Raw genomic sequence first — 16,414 nt, 5'->3', positions numbered from 1 at the left:
TCCCCCTGCGCCACTGGTGAGGGGTAGGTAGAGAATCCAGGGGTGAAGCTGTGCCTGGGAAGAAGGGAGGGGTGGAGGAAAGGTGTTTTGAGATTTGGTTTTATTTCTTGTTACCCTACTCTGGTTGATTGGCAATAAATTAAGTTAATTTTCCCCAAGTTGAGTCTGTTTTGCCTGTGACGGTAATTGGTTGAGTGATCTCTCCTTGTCCTTATCTCGACCCACGAGCCCTTTGCTATATTTTCTCTTCCCTATCCAGCTGAGGGGGGGGTGCAGTGATAGAATGGCTTTGGTGCGCACTTGATGTCCAGCCAGGGTTAACCCACCACAACAGCTCTGCAAGTGCAGAGCAAGCCTGGAGAATTCTGAATGCAATTAAAACCAAATATATTTGAAACAGACATCAGAATCTGGAAACAATAAGAAGTTTGGGTATAGCCACATGAGACTGACTGCCAAGATAAAGTAAACATTTATAAATTACTGGTATTCCTGGGGTACAGGAGCATTTTAGCCCCAAGTTCTTAGCTAGCCTCTGCTGTACAAACAGCTGTCTTATTTTATACCAGCTCTAACAGAATGAAAAGCAAAACTTTTGATCAAGTCTTACAGCTGATGCTTAAAAAGAACATCCTATCTTCAAGCACCATGAATGGACTAGAGGGGTTCTTGTTTGTTTTTAATTACGTGGCTTATTCGTTAAAAGGTTAAACTCCTGCTGTACTTTTCTCACACCACAATTTCATGCCACAGTTGGAGCAACAGCTTGGCTGTCAGGCTGGAGGTTGATCAGGGAATTGCTCGCTTGGGCCAGCTCTGCGATGGAGACTCGTCCTCTCTGTTTGATATACTGAGCCACAGCAGCCATCTCCTCTGGAGTGATGTAGATGAACTTTCCTCTGTCATCAATCACACCTACAGGGAGAAAGAAAGGACCTTGAAGTCAGCGCTTTGGCTCTTCTCACTTCCCAACAGACATCAGTCACTTCTTTTCGAAGGGACGTTCAAACTGCTGAGGCTGCATTTCATATCTAGGGCAGGCAGAATGTGCTAGCAGTCAGGCTTTTATCTCCTCTCTACTGTTGGGCCTTTGAGCAGGGCTACGACAATAGCCGAGTGCCTTGGTAAGACTAATTTTGTTCAAAGTAACACATTCTTTTCATTGTGCGCAGCTAGCTGGGAGTACCACAGCAGCTACTTCAGGTACAAAGTTTTGGTGCCGATGTTCTGGGCCCAGGCAGCTGGTGGAGAACGGCACAGCAGCAGGAGGGTCCAGGAGGTGATTCAGAGCTCCTGTGGGGCCCAGTGCAGCCATTCCAACTTACCCTCTAAAAGGGAACGAAGCTCAATTTCCATATTTCAAGTTGCTCCATCAAGAGTGAGAATAGATCTCTCTGTTCTTAACATGTTACAGGATCAAATGCAAGGCAGAGAGCCTCACTGGCATGCCTTTTAGGCCACAGACACAGCCAGGACAGTACACATCCTCATGCTTTGATTCAGAGTACTTTTAGGTCATTTGAATGGGTATCCATATGTACCCAGCAAGATAGCTGTTCCCCAGCCACGACCACAGTATCAGGTCAATAAATGTTTGCATTGGCACCTTCCCCTACCTCATCCTCGGAAAGAAAAAGATTGCCCAGCAGTAACACAGACTTGTTCAGACAGGGAGCTACCTACATGCTCAATCTCTGCTTACATTCCAACTTTGATTATGTGGGTACATGACTAGGAACAAGCACTTCACTTGCTAGCATCCTGGAGTGCTCTGGGATATTTGCTTCTCCCACAGCTTGCCATACCCCAGTCCTGGCTCTAGCCACGCACCTTTAAAACAGGCTTGCAAACTACCCCAAAACATCCAAGTGATTCTTTCAAATTCAGATTTCAGAAGACATCATTTGCAGCTGACTGCTCAGCAACCCCTAAAGGCCTTCAGCAGGGCTCAATCAACATTCAGAAGCCTTGTGCTGATTCCTAAACTGTTGATATACCCCCAACTTCTGTGTAATGTATCATAGCAGCAATCACATCCCATAGTGCTTTAAACAGTAGTTTCACAGCAGCTGAAACAGGGATAATAAAAATATCTGTTTATCAAGTCCTACTAGGATCCTCTACTGCTTAAAACAGAAATTACACTGGAAGTCTCTCTCTACCATAGTGAAGGCATTTTCTGCACCAGCTATTCACCAGCTACAATAAAGTCTCCTTTGTGTTTTGGCTGTCACCTGTTAGAGTGCCATCTGCCATCAGGTCCTGGATTCTGTTAATTGCATCCTGTTCAGAAGAGAAAAAGGAATAACAAACTGATCAAGAGGGAGGCAAAAAACATTTCACATGTTCAGATAAACTACAGATAGAGGCTTACACTTAATTCCTCAGTGTTAAAACTTCAGTGAAGGATACACATCAGTACTTCCACACAGACAGATGCAACAAGCCATTTGGTCTTAGAAGGATGAAGTAAGTTTCTACATTTTGGGGTGTTCAAATAACTTCCCTACCCAAAAGAGAGTCTGTTATTGCTAAGTTACCTGGCTGTTTCAAGGAACGGGGGATGGTTATAGAAATCTTCCAAGGGAAAGGCTGTATAGTGCCAATGCAACACGCAAGTTCCATGAAGTACACCGAGGTACTTCTCCAAGAACCTGGCTTACACTCAATACATTCCAGAGCTTTTTATATTTTTTCCTGCTCCATTTAAGAGGAAACCTCTTTTACCAATCCAAAGCAACAACTCATTGAATTTATTGCTGGGTTAACTCTATAGTTACTCCAAGTATGCAGTTCCAATACGCTTTAAGCTAGTATCTAAACCTTGGCTTCCACAGTTCTGCCTCTCTCCCTTTCTTGTATTTATGTGACTGTATAGGAAATTATAGTTTAGATTTTAACCAGATAAATTCCCTTAACTGACTCACTGCATGCTTAAATGAAGTTCTGCTTTAAGAGAGAGGCAGAGGCACAGCAGCTTGGACTTACAGCAGTGTAAGCTGCTGTGAAGGGGCGCCCCAAGATTGGATTAGGTACAGAACAACAGAAAACATTGGTCACTTTGAAATATATGTCAAAAGTGCTCAAATTAGAATAAACCAAGCCACAACTGTTCTTCAGAGTCAAAACACAAAATGTTTAAAGAACAGAAAGAGGACAGAGGAGAAAAAAAAGAAAGTACAGATCTCACACCATGAGCTAGCTCACTTTGACAGTATTCTATGGTGCTGAGAGGGACAATATCCTTAAGTAAGGCACCAGAAGATACAAATTCTTTAATGCTTGAAGAATACACAAGCAATTGGAGCAAAACAGCTCATCTATTGATTGTCTGCAAACATAACAACATTGTCTAATCATGCAGGCAGCATCTGAATTTGCTTCTAGCTTTGCTTTTGATTCCCAAGTACCCTGAATTGCTCTATTACTAGATTTGCAAACACTACAGGATCCATTAGCCAACAGGCAGCTGTGCAAGAGGCAGACTGAGCACTTTTCACTGAAACAATCCTGTAAGCCAACAATCCTTCACTGGCTGGATGCTACTTTGATGAATGGCCACATTTTTAGGGCTGATTTTACTGAAAATCACCAAAGTGCAAGCATTTTCAGTAACGCCAAGACACTTGCATAAATGTTACCCTTATTTACTCACTGTCTCTCCTGTCATTTTAAACTCATTTCTTGTACTTGCACGCCAAAAGTTAGTACTTACCTGTGTTCGTAAACCCAAATGTGAAGCCAAGTCCTCCAGCTGGATTACCTTTGTTTTCTAGGGAAACAAACAAGAGTTACATGCAGTTGATGAATTAGAGGCTAAGCCTGTTTCTTTATCTTTCAAATAAAAAAATGCATTTAATAGACAAAGCAGAACCTGTCATTCTACCTAACTTTTCCTAGTAAGCACTTTTCTCTGACAAAAACCTCTAACTTAAGTTACTTAAACCAGTCTGCTCTGTGGAAAGACTGGATGCTCTGACCCACTTAAGTGAAGACTCAAATTACACTTGCCAGCGTCCATCCTGAACCTTTTCTTATGTTAGGAGGACAGGATGAGCAAAAGCACAATAAACAGCCATGGCTCTCTTCTCCCTGCCACCTGAGTTTCTTAACTGCTACCTCTAATTTCCAGTATGCTTTAGCAAGATCCCTTTTTGTCTGAGAGATGTTTCAAAGTACTTTTTAAAACGATCACTGGTATGTATCAGTGCATGCATAAAAATCCGGACAAGACTGGCAGCATTAAGTCCTTTAGTCTGTTTTACTAATGTCATGTGTATTAATGACATAATAATCTTCCTAAGCAAGTGAACACCTTATTAAAATTGTCAGTGCTGGAAGCATACTGCTAGTGCAGTCCTGCGCAGGCAGCACGATGATCTCCGAGAACAAAGGCAGAGGCAGGAACTGCAAATTTTCATTTTGCTTTTGAAAGAGATTCTTACTGCAGCCTTTCTCGGTCAGGATGCAGTCACCACTGCTCACATCTGGTTTTATGCTTCTCTGTAGCTCCAGAGAATTACAGAGAAAACACCTGGTGCACTCATCTGGAGCTACTTGGTTCCTGTTTTCTTATCTGCAAAAGTTTTAGAAACTCATCTGTTTAGATGCAGTAAAAGGATGCACTGTTTTTATGGAATTTGGAAAATAAAAAACTTTTGAAAACTGTTCAGTTAACATACTGGACTACATTCCTAACAGCCACATATGTACAGCCACAAGTGCTACATCTACATTATCAGATGCAATACTTCAAACAATAAATGCATATGTTTCTGATCTTGAAAGTACACTGGAAGGACACTGAAGAAATAGAGAGAGGCTGAAACAGATGAATCTTTTTCATTAATAAAATCAGACAAAAAGAGCCACACACAGACTTAGTAGTGAAGTTCGATGCAGCCAAGCTAGAGAACTGAATACCATGGACTGAACGCATGGAATTGGAACCAGTCCATGGAATTCAGTTCTCAGAGCTGGGAACTGCCAAGATTCGTCACATCTTCTTTTAAAAGGATGGGGGGCATGCAACGCCACATAAACAAGAAAAACAGGATTTAAACCTTCACTTAAAGATATTCACCCTCAATGACCAAGTTTAGTGGAAGATTTCCAGGATGGATCCTGCTGTGAGTAAGAGCCCAGAGGGTGGGGTAGAATTAGGATGCATTCCCCACACACACTCTGAAATATAATGACATTGTGAGGTCCCAATTGAACAAAACACTTCACCACATGCTTCACGTTTTAGAGACAGGCTTAACTTTCATAGAGCAACATACACACATCCACATTTTACTGAATTAATTTAATTTTAGGTAGGATTCTGCTGCTGTCCTCAGCAAGGGATGAAACAGAGCAAGAGCTCTCACGATTAAGATGAGTAGGATTTTTTTTTTTCCTTATCTTGTAAGCATCATTTTTCTTAAAGGAAAAACAGGAAGGGGTAAAGACTCCGAGTCCTTTGCTATCCCCTTCAAATGTAGTTTACTGTTTCAATTCACTGGCTGTAATTCAGATGCATTCAGTGATACACTGTCAAGCTGGGTGAGAACAGTTTGATGGACAAAGTGCAGGCTCATATTTCCCTGGGCCAAAGAGCTAGTGCTTCACAGCAAGGGAACTGCTCAGCCACTCTATAACCTCCACCCACTTCATTATTAATTTTTTGAAGTGCTCAGAGAGCCCACAGACCTGGTTTGTAAGGTGTGTCGTGCAGCTACAGCACTGCTAAGGAAAACCATAAGGCTCCCATTAAGAATTGGTTATTCTGCTCCTCTGAGAGCAAAGCAGTCAAGTCTGTAACTTGAGGACTGGCCACTGTAAGAAGCAAACACACAGGATGGCTCCTGCAGCAGAGATAATACCCCAGCCTGAGGTGTGAGGAGGTGACCTTGCAGCAGTCAGACTGAGGTTGAGGGGTTATTATGAAAGCCTCAAAGGAAGGGAGATGCTCAGCTTTCAGAAAAGCAGAATTGGGGGGCAACAATCCTTTTGATACCTTTAAGAAAAACCCCATTTAAAACAATCCCATGAGGCAGAGCTGGAGAAAAGAGGCTACATTTTATTTCAAACACCCTTAGGAATGAAGCATGGGGTGAGCTATCTCCAGTCAGTTACACCAGTAAAATAAGTTATTCAACAGAAGAGCTAAATTCAACTTTATTTTTTAAAAATGCCAATTGCTCTTTTAATTTATATGTTTTTCAGACCGCTACTAGCAGCTTAGCACTGCTTCTTGATGCAAGTCAACAGTTTCTGTGAATAGAACAGAAGATGAGGGCAATACATAAACTATATATTAAGCATACTTTCAAGATTTAAAAAAAACAACTAAAACTTGTAAAAGAAAGCAATGCCCCAGTTCTGCAACTCATCTCTACATAGGAAATCAGGTGTTGAAACACTTCTGAATTAGGTTTTCAGCCTGTGCTTAATTTCTGACGTCAAGTAGAAGTGACTAATATAAAACTATACATATGTGCTTAAACACCGAACTGAGAGTTTGTGACTAATCCGTTCCATCCATCACAACCACCAGAGCAACGTGCAGAATCAGACCCTACTTGGAAGCCCTCCCAATTGTAGCAGAAGATTCCAAGGGACATTGAAATATCCTATTGTTCTACCTAATGTTATTGATAAACAAGCTGCCCTAGCATAAACAACAGCACATTTTCCTTAATTCACAGCTTGGCTGTATCTTGAAAGCCTTAGATGGGAACGGGTGAACTGGGATCACACCGTACCATGTAGTCCATTTCCACAGATAGTAATTGAAACAGAGGGTGGTCTTAACAGTCATGGTCATTTCAAACTTCCCTCCCCTTCAAAGAAATCTCTCTGGCTTCTGTGGAAAACAGAATATTGAAATCGCTGCATGGCTGCAAAATGAAACGTGCCATCTGATGGTTCATCGTCATGCCATGGTTTTACTTAGGCTCTTTAAACATGTCACCCATAGCTTTTCCAATCTATTCTCAGCTGTCTCATCCGCTTCTGGCAGTGCTTCTGATCAGAGTTGACTGGCTTATGCTGGGGACTTGGTTACTGAACAGGGGCTGTTTTCGTTTAGGCTTCAGCAATGAAGATATGTCCTAACTCTGAGTGCTACTAGCTTAGACATTTCCAGATTACCCCCAGAGATCACGCTGATCAGAAAGCACTTGACAGATGCAAACCTAGCAGCCTCTCTCACTGTGGCCCGATGGCAATGGGATAAACCACCAAAAGTGCCAGTGACACAGGAGGCAGAGCGCAGCACAGCAAAAGATGCTTGCACCTTAGATTCTAGAATGATTGAGCCATTGTTCAGACTTGCATGGCAATCACTCAAACTGACTTCTTGGGGAAAGTTACCCATGAGACAAATCTGTTAAGTCCAGGGTTTTGCTGGGATAATGGACATGCAAAACTGGCCCAGAGTGGGTGATTCTGGATTAACAAAACGATTAGGAGGTCGCTAAGCATGCAAGCGATTTGCTTACTAATGAAGCCTTTCACACACATGCCATACATTGCCAGAGAAGAGTCCAGTTTCCAGTAAAGGAGAAAAGGGATTAATTAGGACAAAAGATTTGCATACTTTTGTTAGAGTAAGAGTAGAAAAATGCATTTGACCATTATACCAATAGTGGAGAAATAAGCATTTGTCCTTACAGATCAAAAGTGGAAATCCTCATGAACACACCACAGGTTTTAAATAACCAACCATACAATATCATGAAAGGAAGAATAACACACCCTGTTAAAAACAAGTCATCTTCTTCTTAAATATCCCATCCAAACATTAAGACAGCATTGCAAATTGCACGGATAAAAACCAGAAAAGAAATCTCATGAAAAGTTGGATTGACCTTTACAAGGCCAGTGTTTCAGACACACACACATCCTGCACAGCAGACCACATGCTGGTACAGCAATTCTCATTCATGCTGAGCTGCGATGTAGAGATTGTTTTCTAAATCAGTAGCTGATGTTCACAAACAAAAAGCCTGAGTGTCCCAAAGCCCAATCAACAGCAAACATTGCTCTTCATAAATTCTCAGGGTGATCCGCCAGGCCCAGAGTTTATAATGCCTATCTCCTTAGGAAAGAAGGTAAGAGCTACAATCCTGACCCAAAAAGCCAAGACAATGCTATAATTACAAACCATTTTAACAATGATGGACATGCTCATGCATGGTTAAGTAAATAATGCAGACTTTATCTAAGGTATCACTTTTGTTACTTGTTGAATACTTAAGTAAATCAAAGAGGAAGTAAAGATTTCCCTTCTTTCTGCAACTCAGCTCAGACAAAGGTATTTTACACAATCTAACAAGTATGGAAGGAGGAGAAAGACCAACGGTAGCTTACCTTAACATATTGGAGAAATTCCATTAGAAAGCTGCGAGACTGGATACAGCAAGGGAAACAACTGTTATTTTAAATTCACAAACATTAAATGCATCACAAACTTGCTGAGTACAAATATTACAAAAGTGTTTAGCTTGCATACTTCTGAAATTTTAAACATACGTGCTGACTGAGATTTCAAACTGGAAAAAATCTATACCTATTTATATTTAATCTTAACTAGGAATTTATGATAGGTGTTTTCTAAGACAGAATATGGCTCAAGTACAATTTGTGTTTAAGTGTTTTCTGAAGGGAAATCTTTGAGTCTTTTATTCTTCACATCGTACATACCCTGAAATAACCACATCTGGGTGAGTTTGTGCATTGTGTATTAAGTTACATATACACACTGAAGACATTTTGTACAGAGGTAAAGTACAGAGTGATTCAGGAGACAGCTAGCTCATGCAGATGGTCAAGTGTAGCACACAGCTGTGCAACACATGTGGAAGCTCGAGCCGTTTTCAAAGCTATGCACCTGAAATCCGGCATTTTAATGTAAGCAGCTCAATTTTCAAAGGCAATGCAAACAATGTGCATTTAAGTTAACAGGAGATCAAGTTACTCTGCAACCCTGGAAATCAATCAGCCTTAATTAACTGCTTAGCTCTGGACTCAGGACCTTAATTTTCAGCATGAGTTTCAGCACACTAGCCTCAACAACACATGGCAGGGTCAGCTATTGTTACAGGATACTAAAATGCTTCAGTACATTATCCACTACAAGGCAGAAGGGTGGCTTGCCATTTCTGCAAGGCTGGTGTCTCCAAATAACTATGTACCTGTGATTCTTTCTGAAGATTATTTTCAAACCACCTACTATTAAAGTTCTAACTCCCCACCCCTACCAAAGATATCTTATGTTGAGATCCAGGCATCATCAAGTGCCTGCCAAGCTCTTTTGAGTGAGGACCACCTTTCTCTGTTCCCACATATAGTAAGATTAATTTATCCCTGACAGGCAGCTGTAGGAACACAGAGAATAAACACATTCTAGCTTTAAAGGGTGTCTAAAGTGGAACAATTTAATATTTAGGCATAATCTGATCTTCTAACAGGATAGGCACACATTTTTGAAGGAACTTTCAATAGAAAGTATGCATTTTGCTGTTCTCTACGCCTTAGGAAATTCCCCATCACCAGATACAACTTCTCTTGGTGTTAATCCTGGCAGAACGGAGGAATTTATCTTAATGGGAAGGGGTCCATAGTGAGAACTTGTGTCTAATGTCAAGTGGTATTGATGCATTACAAGCTCCTCAGCCCAAAGCCACCCTTGGTCACGCTAAAGGCAAATCCATTCAACAGGGTCACTTTAGCAGAGGAGCAAATGCACACATGCCCTGAAAAAAAAAAAACCTTATCGTGACGTGCATTGGACAGCTCAAATTTGGCAGCTACAACCCAAGAGCAATTTCAGCATTTGATAGCAATTAAAATGAGTCTAACAGGTTTTCAGCAGACAGAATAAGAATGCTGCCTCCCACAACAGTGGAACTTCTTCAAGTTTGCTGTCCTATCATGTCAAGTATCACATTTCAACCACCATCCCCAGCAGCGCATCTGCAGGCAGCCACAGGAGGAGCATGCTAGAACGTTATGCACAAGTTTGAAATACTATCAACCATAGCAATCATTTGCAACACTGAACGCGCAGTTTTCCAGTGTACAACCCACAAGCACCTAGGTTGTGTCCCATGAATTCTCTTAACAGAAGCCTTAAGACAAGCGCTTGGTTTTTCATTTGATTACACAGCAGCTCTGTTGGTCTAGAAAATAAAAACAAAGCCAAGCAATTCCCCCCAAGATACGTGGGCACTACCAAACCCCACATTTAGCCTTACTTTCATCTGGCTCACTGTATATGGCTAGGGCAGAGCTGACAACAGTAAAAGACTATCTGAACTCCAGAATGAGTTTTATTTCAGTCCTTAGATGACGGGAGGAAAGAACTCATTTCCAGTGATATGCATTTGCCTTAGCATTCTAAATTAACTCGTAGGAGTCTGGTATGAGGAACTGTAGCATTCCTCAGGAAATACTCCAGGTTAACCTGCGCCATATACACAATTTAGTTTTTACAAGCAAAAGCATTTGGCTGACTCCTACTTTCAAGTTCATTTTACTCAAGACAGAATGCAGTAAGGGCAACCTGAGTCTAACAAAGATAAAGGGAACTGCAGTAACAGCCTCACATACATACCTCTTCCTCTGTCATTGATTCTTCAACCCCTTCCTCTTCAACTACAAAACTCTCCTTCAGCTTCAGGTATTCTTCATACTCTCTCTTCTCCTCTTCTTCCTTTGCTTTCCTTTTTTCCTCCTCCTGGACAGAAAAGATGACAAGTGGTCAGTTTCCTCCTCCCCAAACCAGGTTTAGTTTTAAGTAAAGTACATCGTCATTATCTGCAGTCTGGTTTTACTAGGACAGACAGCAGATAAAAAGTTTCTAAAATGAGTCTAAGTTCTCCCTTGATGGCATCATTAATTTCACAAGCCACCCTTAAGGTAGTAACCATCTCACATGGTAGTGTAAGCTTGCACACAATACACCTAGGCTAACAGATCTGACACAGGAGAGAAAACCACTCTTATATAGCAACCTGCTTGCTTAATTTGCATGAATATGTTTCTTCTGCAGATCCCGTGACAGGAAGTCCCTGCCCCTAACTGTACTTTGATGCAACATCCACATTTTCAGTAACTGGCTCTAATTCTGCTCTGGCATGCACCAGCATACATTGGGAGTGATCAAAGAATAGTGGAGTTACACTGGTGTCCATCTGTGTACGAGAAGCTGGCCTGTAAAAGAGTTTCAAGTAAAATCTCTTAAGACATACAAGCAAACTTATATCTACATGGAATGTAAAGAACTGTATAAAGTATTTTAGGCATAGGAGACAAGGTATGATTGTACTAAAAGAAGTTTTTTTTACTGTCTGATTGTTAACCAAAACCTACAGGCTCTGCTTTTAGTTATTTGCAATAAAAATACTTTCATTTACCTACCCTGAAAGAAACATTAAAGTCTTAAAAAAACCCAACAAAACATGCTGACCCAGAAAACTCCAAGCCCGACATCAGTGAAATGGTGATGCGTACTAGGTTATGTAGAACAGTCGCACATTCACAAAGCACAACTGTGATTAAAAGTTTTGCAATGTGACAGATTACTTTAAAAATGTTTCAAATGAGAAGAGTTTTTTACTGGGAGCTCATAAATTTGCAGCTTTCCATGATTTTCTTTTAAAATTTGTTTTGCTCTTCTCCAGAACACTTTACACATGTAACTTCACACAGAAGAAAAATGTTTCCTTACAGAATGGTTTCTTCCACAGAGAAATTTATGTTTGTACAGCACCTGGTACAATGAGGTTCCAATTTGACTGGCCTCTGGCTGCTATCACATTGCAAAGGCTTGATTAAAACTTAGGAAGATGAGTTCTTCAAATTTCAGTGACCATCTCAGGGCATTCCTTTACTATTAGCACAGGAATTGATCTCTTAAAGAACAATTATATTGATTTCTAAATGTTTGCCATGCTACATCTTTGACACTAATATGGTAATTGCTTCCTCAAATGGCTGGAAAGCAAACACTCATTCCATTAAAACAGGAAGAGGCAGGAACAGGTCATTAAGTATATTGAAAAATGTCCATATTAAAAAAGATGCCATGTAAGGCCAAAACCAGCAAGAGACCAGAAATGGGGATGGGAGGGTTGCCCTTCAATAAAAACCAAAGAGAAAGTGTATTTGTTCCCAATTGTTTTCAATCAGACTCTGAGAAAGTCATGAGAAGGAATGCTAGCAACACGCAAGTATGAGAAAAACAGGGCTGAAAGGATCTTACTGTATGTTCAAATTCAAAACCATTTTTTTAACCGCTATCTCATGACAAAAACTACAGATCTGAGGAAGCTCTTGAGACAAAACAAGACCGTTTTCTGGGTCATTCATCACCATAATGATTATTAGCAAAAGCACAACAGTAGGGTTTTTTTTCCTTATAAGCGCTACAGGTGCCAAGAAAAACATAACCACATTTCATTTGGAAGTGACAGCAATTGTTCTTTTCTTGTAAGTATATTAAATTTAATATTGATCCTGGAAATCAAGAATAAGGTTCTTCCCCTGGTCTATTACAGAGGGTGTAATTTAACAGGATTTGAAATGGGACAAAAAAATAATCACAAAACCTGAAAATTACTTTGGCAAATAATTTCTAGATGGTTCTACAAAAAAAAAAAAAAAAAAAAGATCAGAAGACAGTGTCCCATTTATAACTAAGAGCAACAGTAACTAAGAAATATTTTCCTGTTTCTGGAAGGTCTAACAACAAATGACCAAGATTCATTCTTGTCTTCCTTACCTACTCGAAGAACAGTACCTTCAATTTTATTAAAGCATACCAGCACATTACTATCAGTACTTCCACTTCCAAGACATGCAGAAAAGCACCTCTACTGTGAGACTGGCAAAGCACTCAGCTACCAGTCCTTCTTTTGCGGTCTCCTTAAAAGCCAATGTGATTTTGTTTTCCAGATCCTAAATTTTGATGCTATGATTAGCAGAGCATTTCCAGGTGGTCTGAGCCACTGCTTTGGTAGCTAAAGTGTGTCAGCCCTCAAAGCCTAATGTTTCCTGGTGGTTGTAGCCTCCTCCATAACACTAAGTATTTCCAGAAGCTTTTATCATCTAATAACTAAAAATCCCAGCCACTTCCTGCACAGTCTCACATGCTTTACTACCTAAATTCACCTATGATTCAATCTGTAGAAAAAGAAGGATTTAGCCAAACTGTAAACTGGTTCAAAGCCAAGAGGAGAGATGACTGCACAACTGCACTGGGAGAAGCAACCAGCAATAGCAGTGGAAGCTGACCAGGGGGAACCCTAGCAAAGTCAGGCTGTCTGTTAACACTTATCCTCAGCTATTTTTTTTTTTTTTTTTTTTTCACCATCACACTAGCACTCTTCTTGCACATGCCCAAGTCATGCAGCAGTTGCACGGTAGGTGCAGGGTCGAATTTAGGCTGGCTGCATTCCCACAAAAAACAGTCTGTCTGTATCCATAACCCACACACAGAAACACTCTCAGCACCCCAGGGTATACAAATGAAACAGAGCTCAGTACTTGCTTCATGCAAGTCATACAGCGGGCACTCAGCTCAAATATAAATTTAAAAAACCCACATCTTTGTTAGCCAGGTTTCTTTGCCCCTCCCCATAATGATCTCATTAACTGCTGTGGAGTTAAGTGGTAAAGCATGTGGCTCAGAGAGGAGAGATAATAGCTGGGCCACCTCCCTTCAAGGATGGGTGGGGTGGTGGGGAAATCCCAGCATCATGGAAATTTGGTAACTGCAGATGCTCACCTTCAGCTGCCTGCTTTTTTTTTTTTTTTTTTTTTTTTCCCAAGCAGGTTTGCTTCTCTCTTCATTCACCTAAACATCACCCAAACTGGGGGTTTGCTACAGTGTAAAGATTTCTTTTTGATCTGTTTACTACACTGCATGTGAAGAACACTCTCCCAACTTTGATCATGCCTTTATTAAAAAAAAAAAAAAAAAAATTAATCGCTCAAACCTTGCTTCCTTCTCTCCTTTTTCTGACAAAATGTCCACATTATCACTGCTGGATTGACTTTATCTCTGCATGCTTACTATGAGTCCCATGTGCCACCTTGTGTGGCAGAGACCCAAGAGCTTCCAAAGCTCCGTGCAGTCTGGGGATCTCCAGCACTCTGGGAGACACTTTCCAACACCCTTACTGCGTCCTGTACCGGATCTGGTCAGCACCGACTTCCCGCTGCACCCAGTCCTTCCACTGCTCTCCAGGCTCCCTCCATCCCACCTGCCCACCAAGGACCTGGATTTGCTGTGAGGCTCCTTTCAGATCATTACCTTCTGTTCACCTCTTACCTTGATCACAATGTATTTCCACAACATCAAAAACATTAATGGTGCCAACTGCACAAGAGCCTAATCTTTTACCAGGTAAAACCCACAGCATCTTGACATCTCTTTTAAAAAGACTTAGAGCTGGAAGCAGACCTTGACTCCTGGGATCACAAATGCCTCTGGAGTCCTGGGATGCTGCTTGAGTAACTGCACTGTTCTGGCTGCTTGACAGATTACAGCCTTTGAAGGTTTATCATGCATTACTATTTTTAGCAAAGGGTGAGGACCCTTACAGTACTGTCCAGCAAGAAGATATTGAACCACCATTTCTAGCTTTCCTTGCAGTAACCCATTTAAGGTGACACTGAGACTAAGAGATATTGGCCTATAGAGTAAGTAGCTTTTCCGAGAGCTTTGCCTAAGCAGCTTTCCTGGATAGGAAACTGCTAGTTGTGTGCTGTGCCAACTCTCCTCCAAATCAGATAAAGGGCCAACTTGCTGACAAACAAATCATTTATAGGGAGCTTATTCCACTGCTAAGTGGAAGAGATCTCATTGCCAGTGAGGAAGGTAGAGCAAACGCTGGGCTCTCTTCAACCACCCTGGGCTACCAGTTGTTCCTTGTTTGTGGCTGTTCTCTTAACATGCAGAATGAGGAAAAGCATACTGGTTCCTATGCCAAATCCTTTGAGATTCACGGACCAAAGAAAGCCTTCTTGTATAACATCCACTTTTCATGCTGTTAGTACAGGTTCTGCAGGAAGTGAAAAGGGACTTTACAAGTAACTAATTTGGCACAGAGCAGATGGATCTCTGGGATTCCTCCCCCCTCACTGTTTAGACACAACATAAAAAAATACCTTTAGTAAGACAGAATAAGTGTTCTTACCAGTCCTCATCCCCTCAAAATTGGAGTAGAATGAGTTTTCTGCAAGCTTTTCAACTTGTACTTCCTTAGGAGAAATTAATTTTCAGGAAAGTATACATGCTTGAAAACTGATGCTTAAACTGAAACTATGTAGTAGTCTCTGTCAGCCTCCAGAGATGCACTGTTTATGTATGAATAGTGGATATAAATGCCAAACAGATAATGAAAAGCTCTGCTGAGAAGCACGCAAATCTCTATGTTCGCGTAATGCAACACATAATAAAATAACTCAACAATCAACATTTTAAAACTTGGTGCCTATTCTTACATGATCAAATATCAAATCAAAGAGCCAAAACTTTAGGGTCTTAGTTCTCAAAAACTTCAACAGGACCCTTGGGATCACTAACCAGTCCTCCATTTCTATAGCTTTGAAGATCCAGACCATTTTTATTTAGGCACTTAAATGCAAAACTGAAAGCCTAAATGAAATTGTCCTAGTTTGGAAGCTTTGGGCACAGCTATGCTCAAGCAGTACAGATCTTGTTTTAATGTAACAGTGACCAAAGGCCAGTCCCCACTCCTGCTGTAGCCTTTTGTTTCACAACAGTTAAAAGCTCGCTCACTGGAAGACTGGTAGTTTGTCTACTGTATCAAGCTATGTTTCCAGAGCAGTCCACTCCGCAATGGATTTACAGCAACATGCTCTGTTCAACACTCCATTTTAGTATAGAAGAGTGATAGCTATGAGCCCTACATCTGCACAAGCAGTTTCCTTAGCATGGCAGAGCTAGGCTGAGGGAGTAAAATCTACAAAAATCCCTGTGCACAGGAAAAAAAAAAAAAGCTCTTATGCGAGCAATGTGCAAGGCTTTGTATGAAGACACTGTTTTGCAACATCAGAGGAAGTTCGCTCTCATTGATAAGGTGTCGGTTGGTAAACCATCTCACCACTAAAAAACTCCAAGAGTGAAAGGGAAATCCCCAGGGTAAAGCAGAGCTGAAGCAAATGCCAATTATAAAGGAGCTTCCTCACATGCGTAGCCAATCAGGTCATCAGAACACTGGAAAGGAAACTTGAATTTAAAAATATATTATCTGGTTTGCAACACTGAAGCCAAGGGGCAACCACATTTTATTTATACGTGCATACAAATACATTTAAATAGAAGCAGGGGGGTATTTTTCTCAAGAATATGCAAGATTTTAGGCCCCATAACTCCCTTGAAGGTACAGTTCCCACT

The 16,414-nt window shown here is 41.0% G+C and overlaps 1 protein-coding gene across 2 annotated transcripts in view; it reads right to left on the bottom strand.

The window, feature by feature from the left end:
* Positions 1–370: 370 nt before the first annotated feature.
* DDRGK1 (DDRGK domain containing 1) overlaps positions 371–16,414 on the bottom strand; it is a 41,016-nt gene continuing 24,972 nt past the window's right edge. Inside the window, exons 5-9 of one of the 2 annotated variants that reach the window (XM_030022960.1) lie at positions 10,604–10,726; positions 8,359–8,397; positions 3,716–3,772; positions 2,235–2,283; positions 371–915 (exon numbers count right to left, since the gene is read on the bottom strand). In XM_030022960.1, coding sequence (XP_029878820.1) covers positions 743–915; positions 2,235–2,283; positions 3,716–3,772; positions 8,359–8,397; positions 10,604–10,726 — 441 coding nt within the window. In that variant the 3' untranslated portion in view covers positions 371–742. The remainder of the gene's footprint in view (positions 916–2,234; positions 2,284–3,715; positions 3,773–8,358; positions 8,398–10,603; positions 10,727–16,414) is intronic. The other variant, XM_041124766.1, reaches the window with a different exon arrangement.

The sequence above is a fragment of the Aquila chrysaetos genome, chromosome 1, assembly GCF_900496995.4.
Source record: "Aquila chrysaetos chrysaetos chromosome 1, bAquChr1.4, whole genome shotgun sequence".
NCBI classification, from domain to species: Eukaryota; Metazoa; Chordata; class Aves; order Accipitriformes; family Accipitridae; genus Aquila; species Aquila chrysaetos.
Note: the sequence above shows the minus strand (reverse complement) of the source record. Positions and strands in the feature narration are given on the sequence as shown.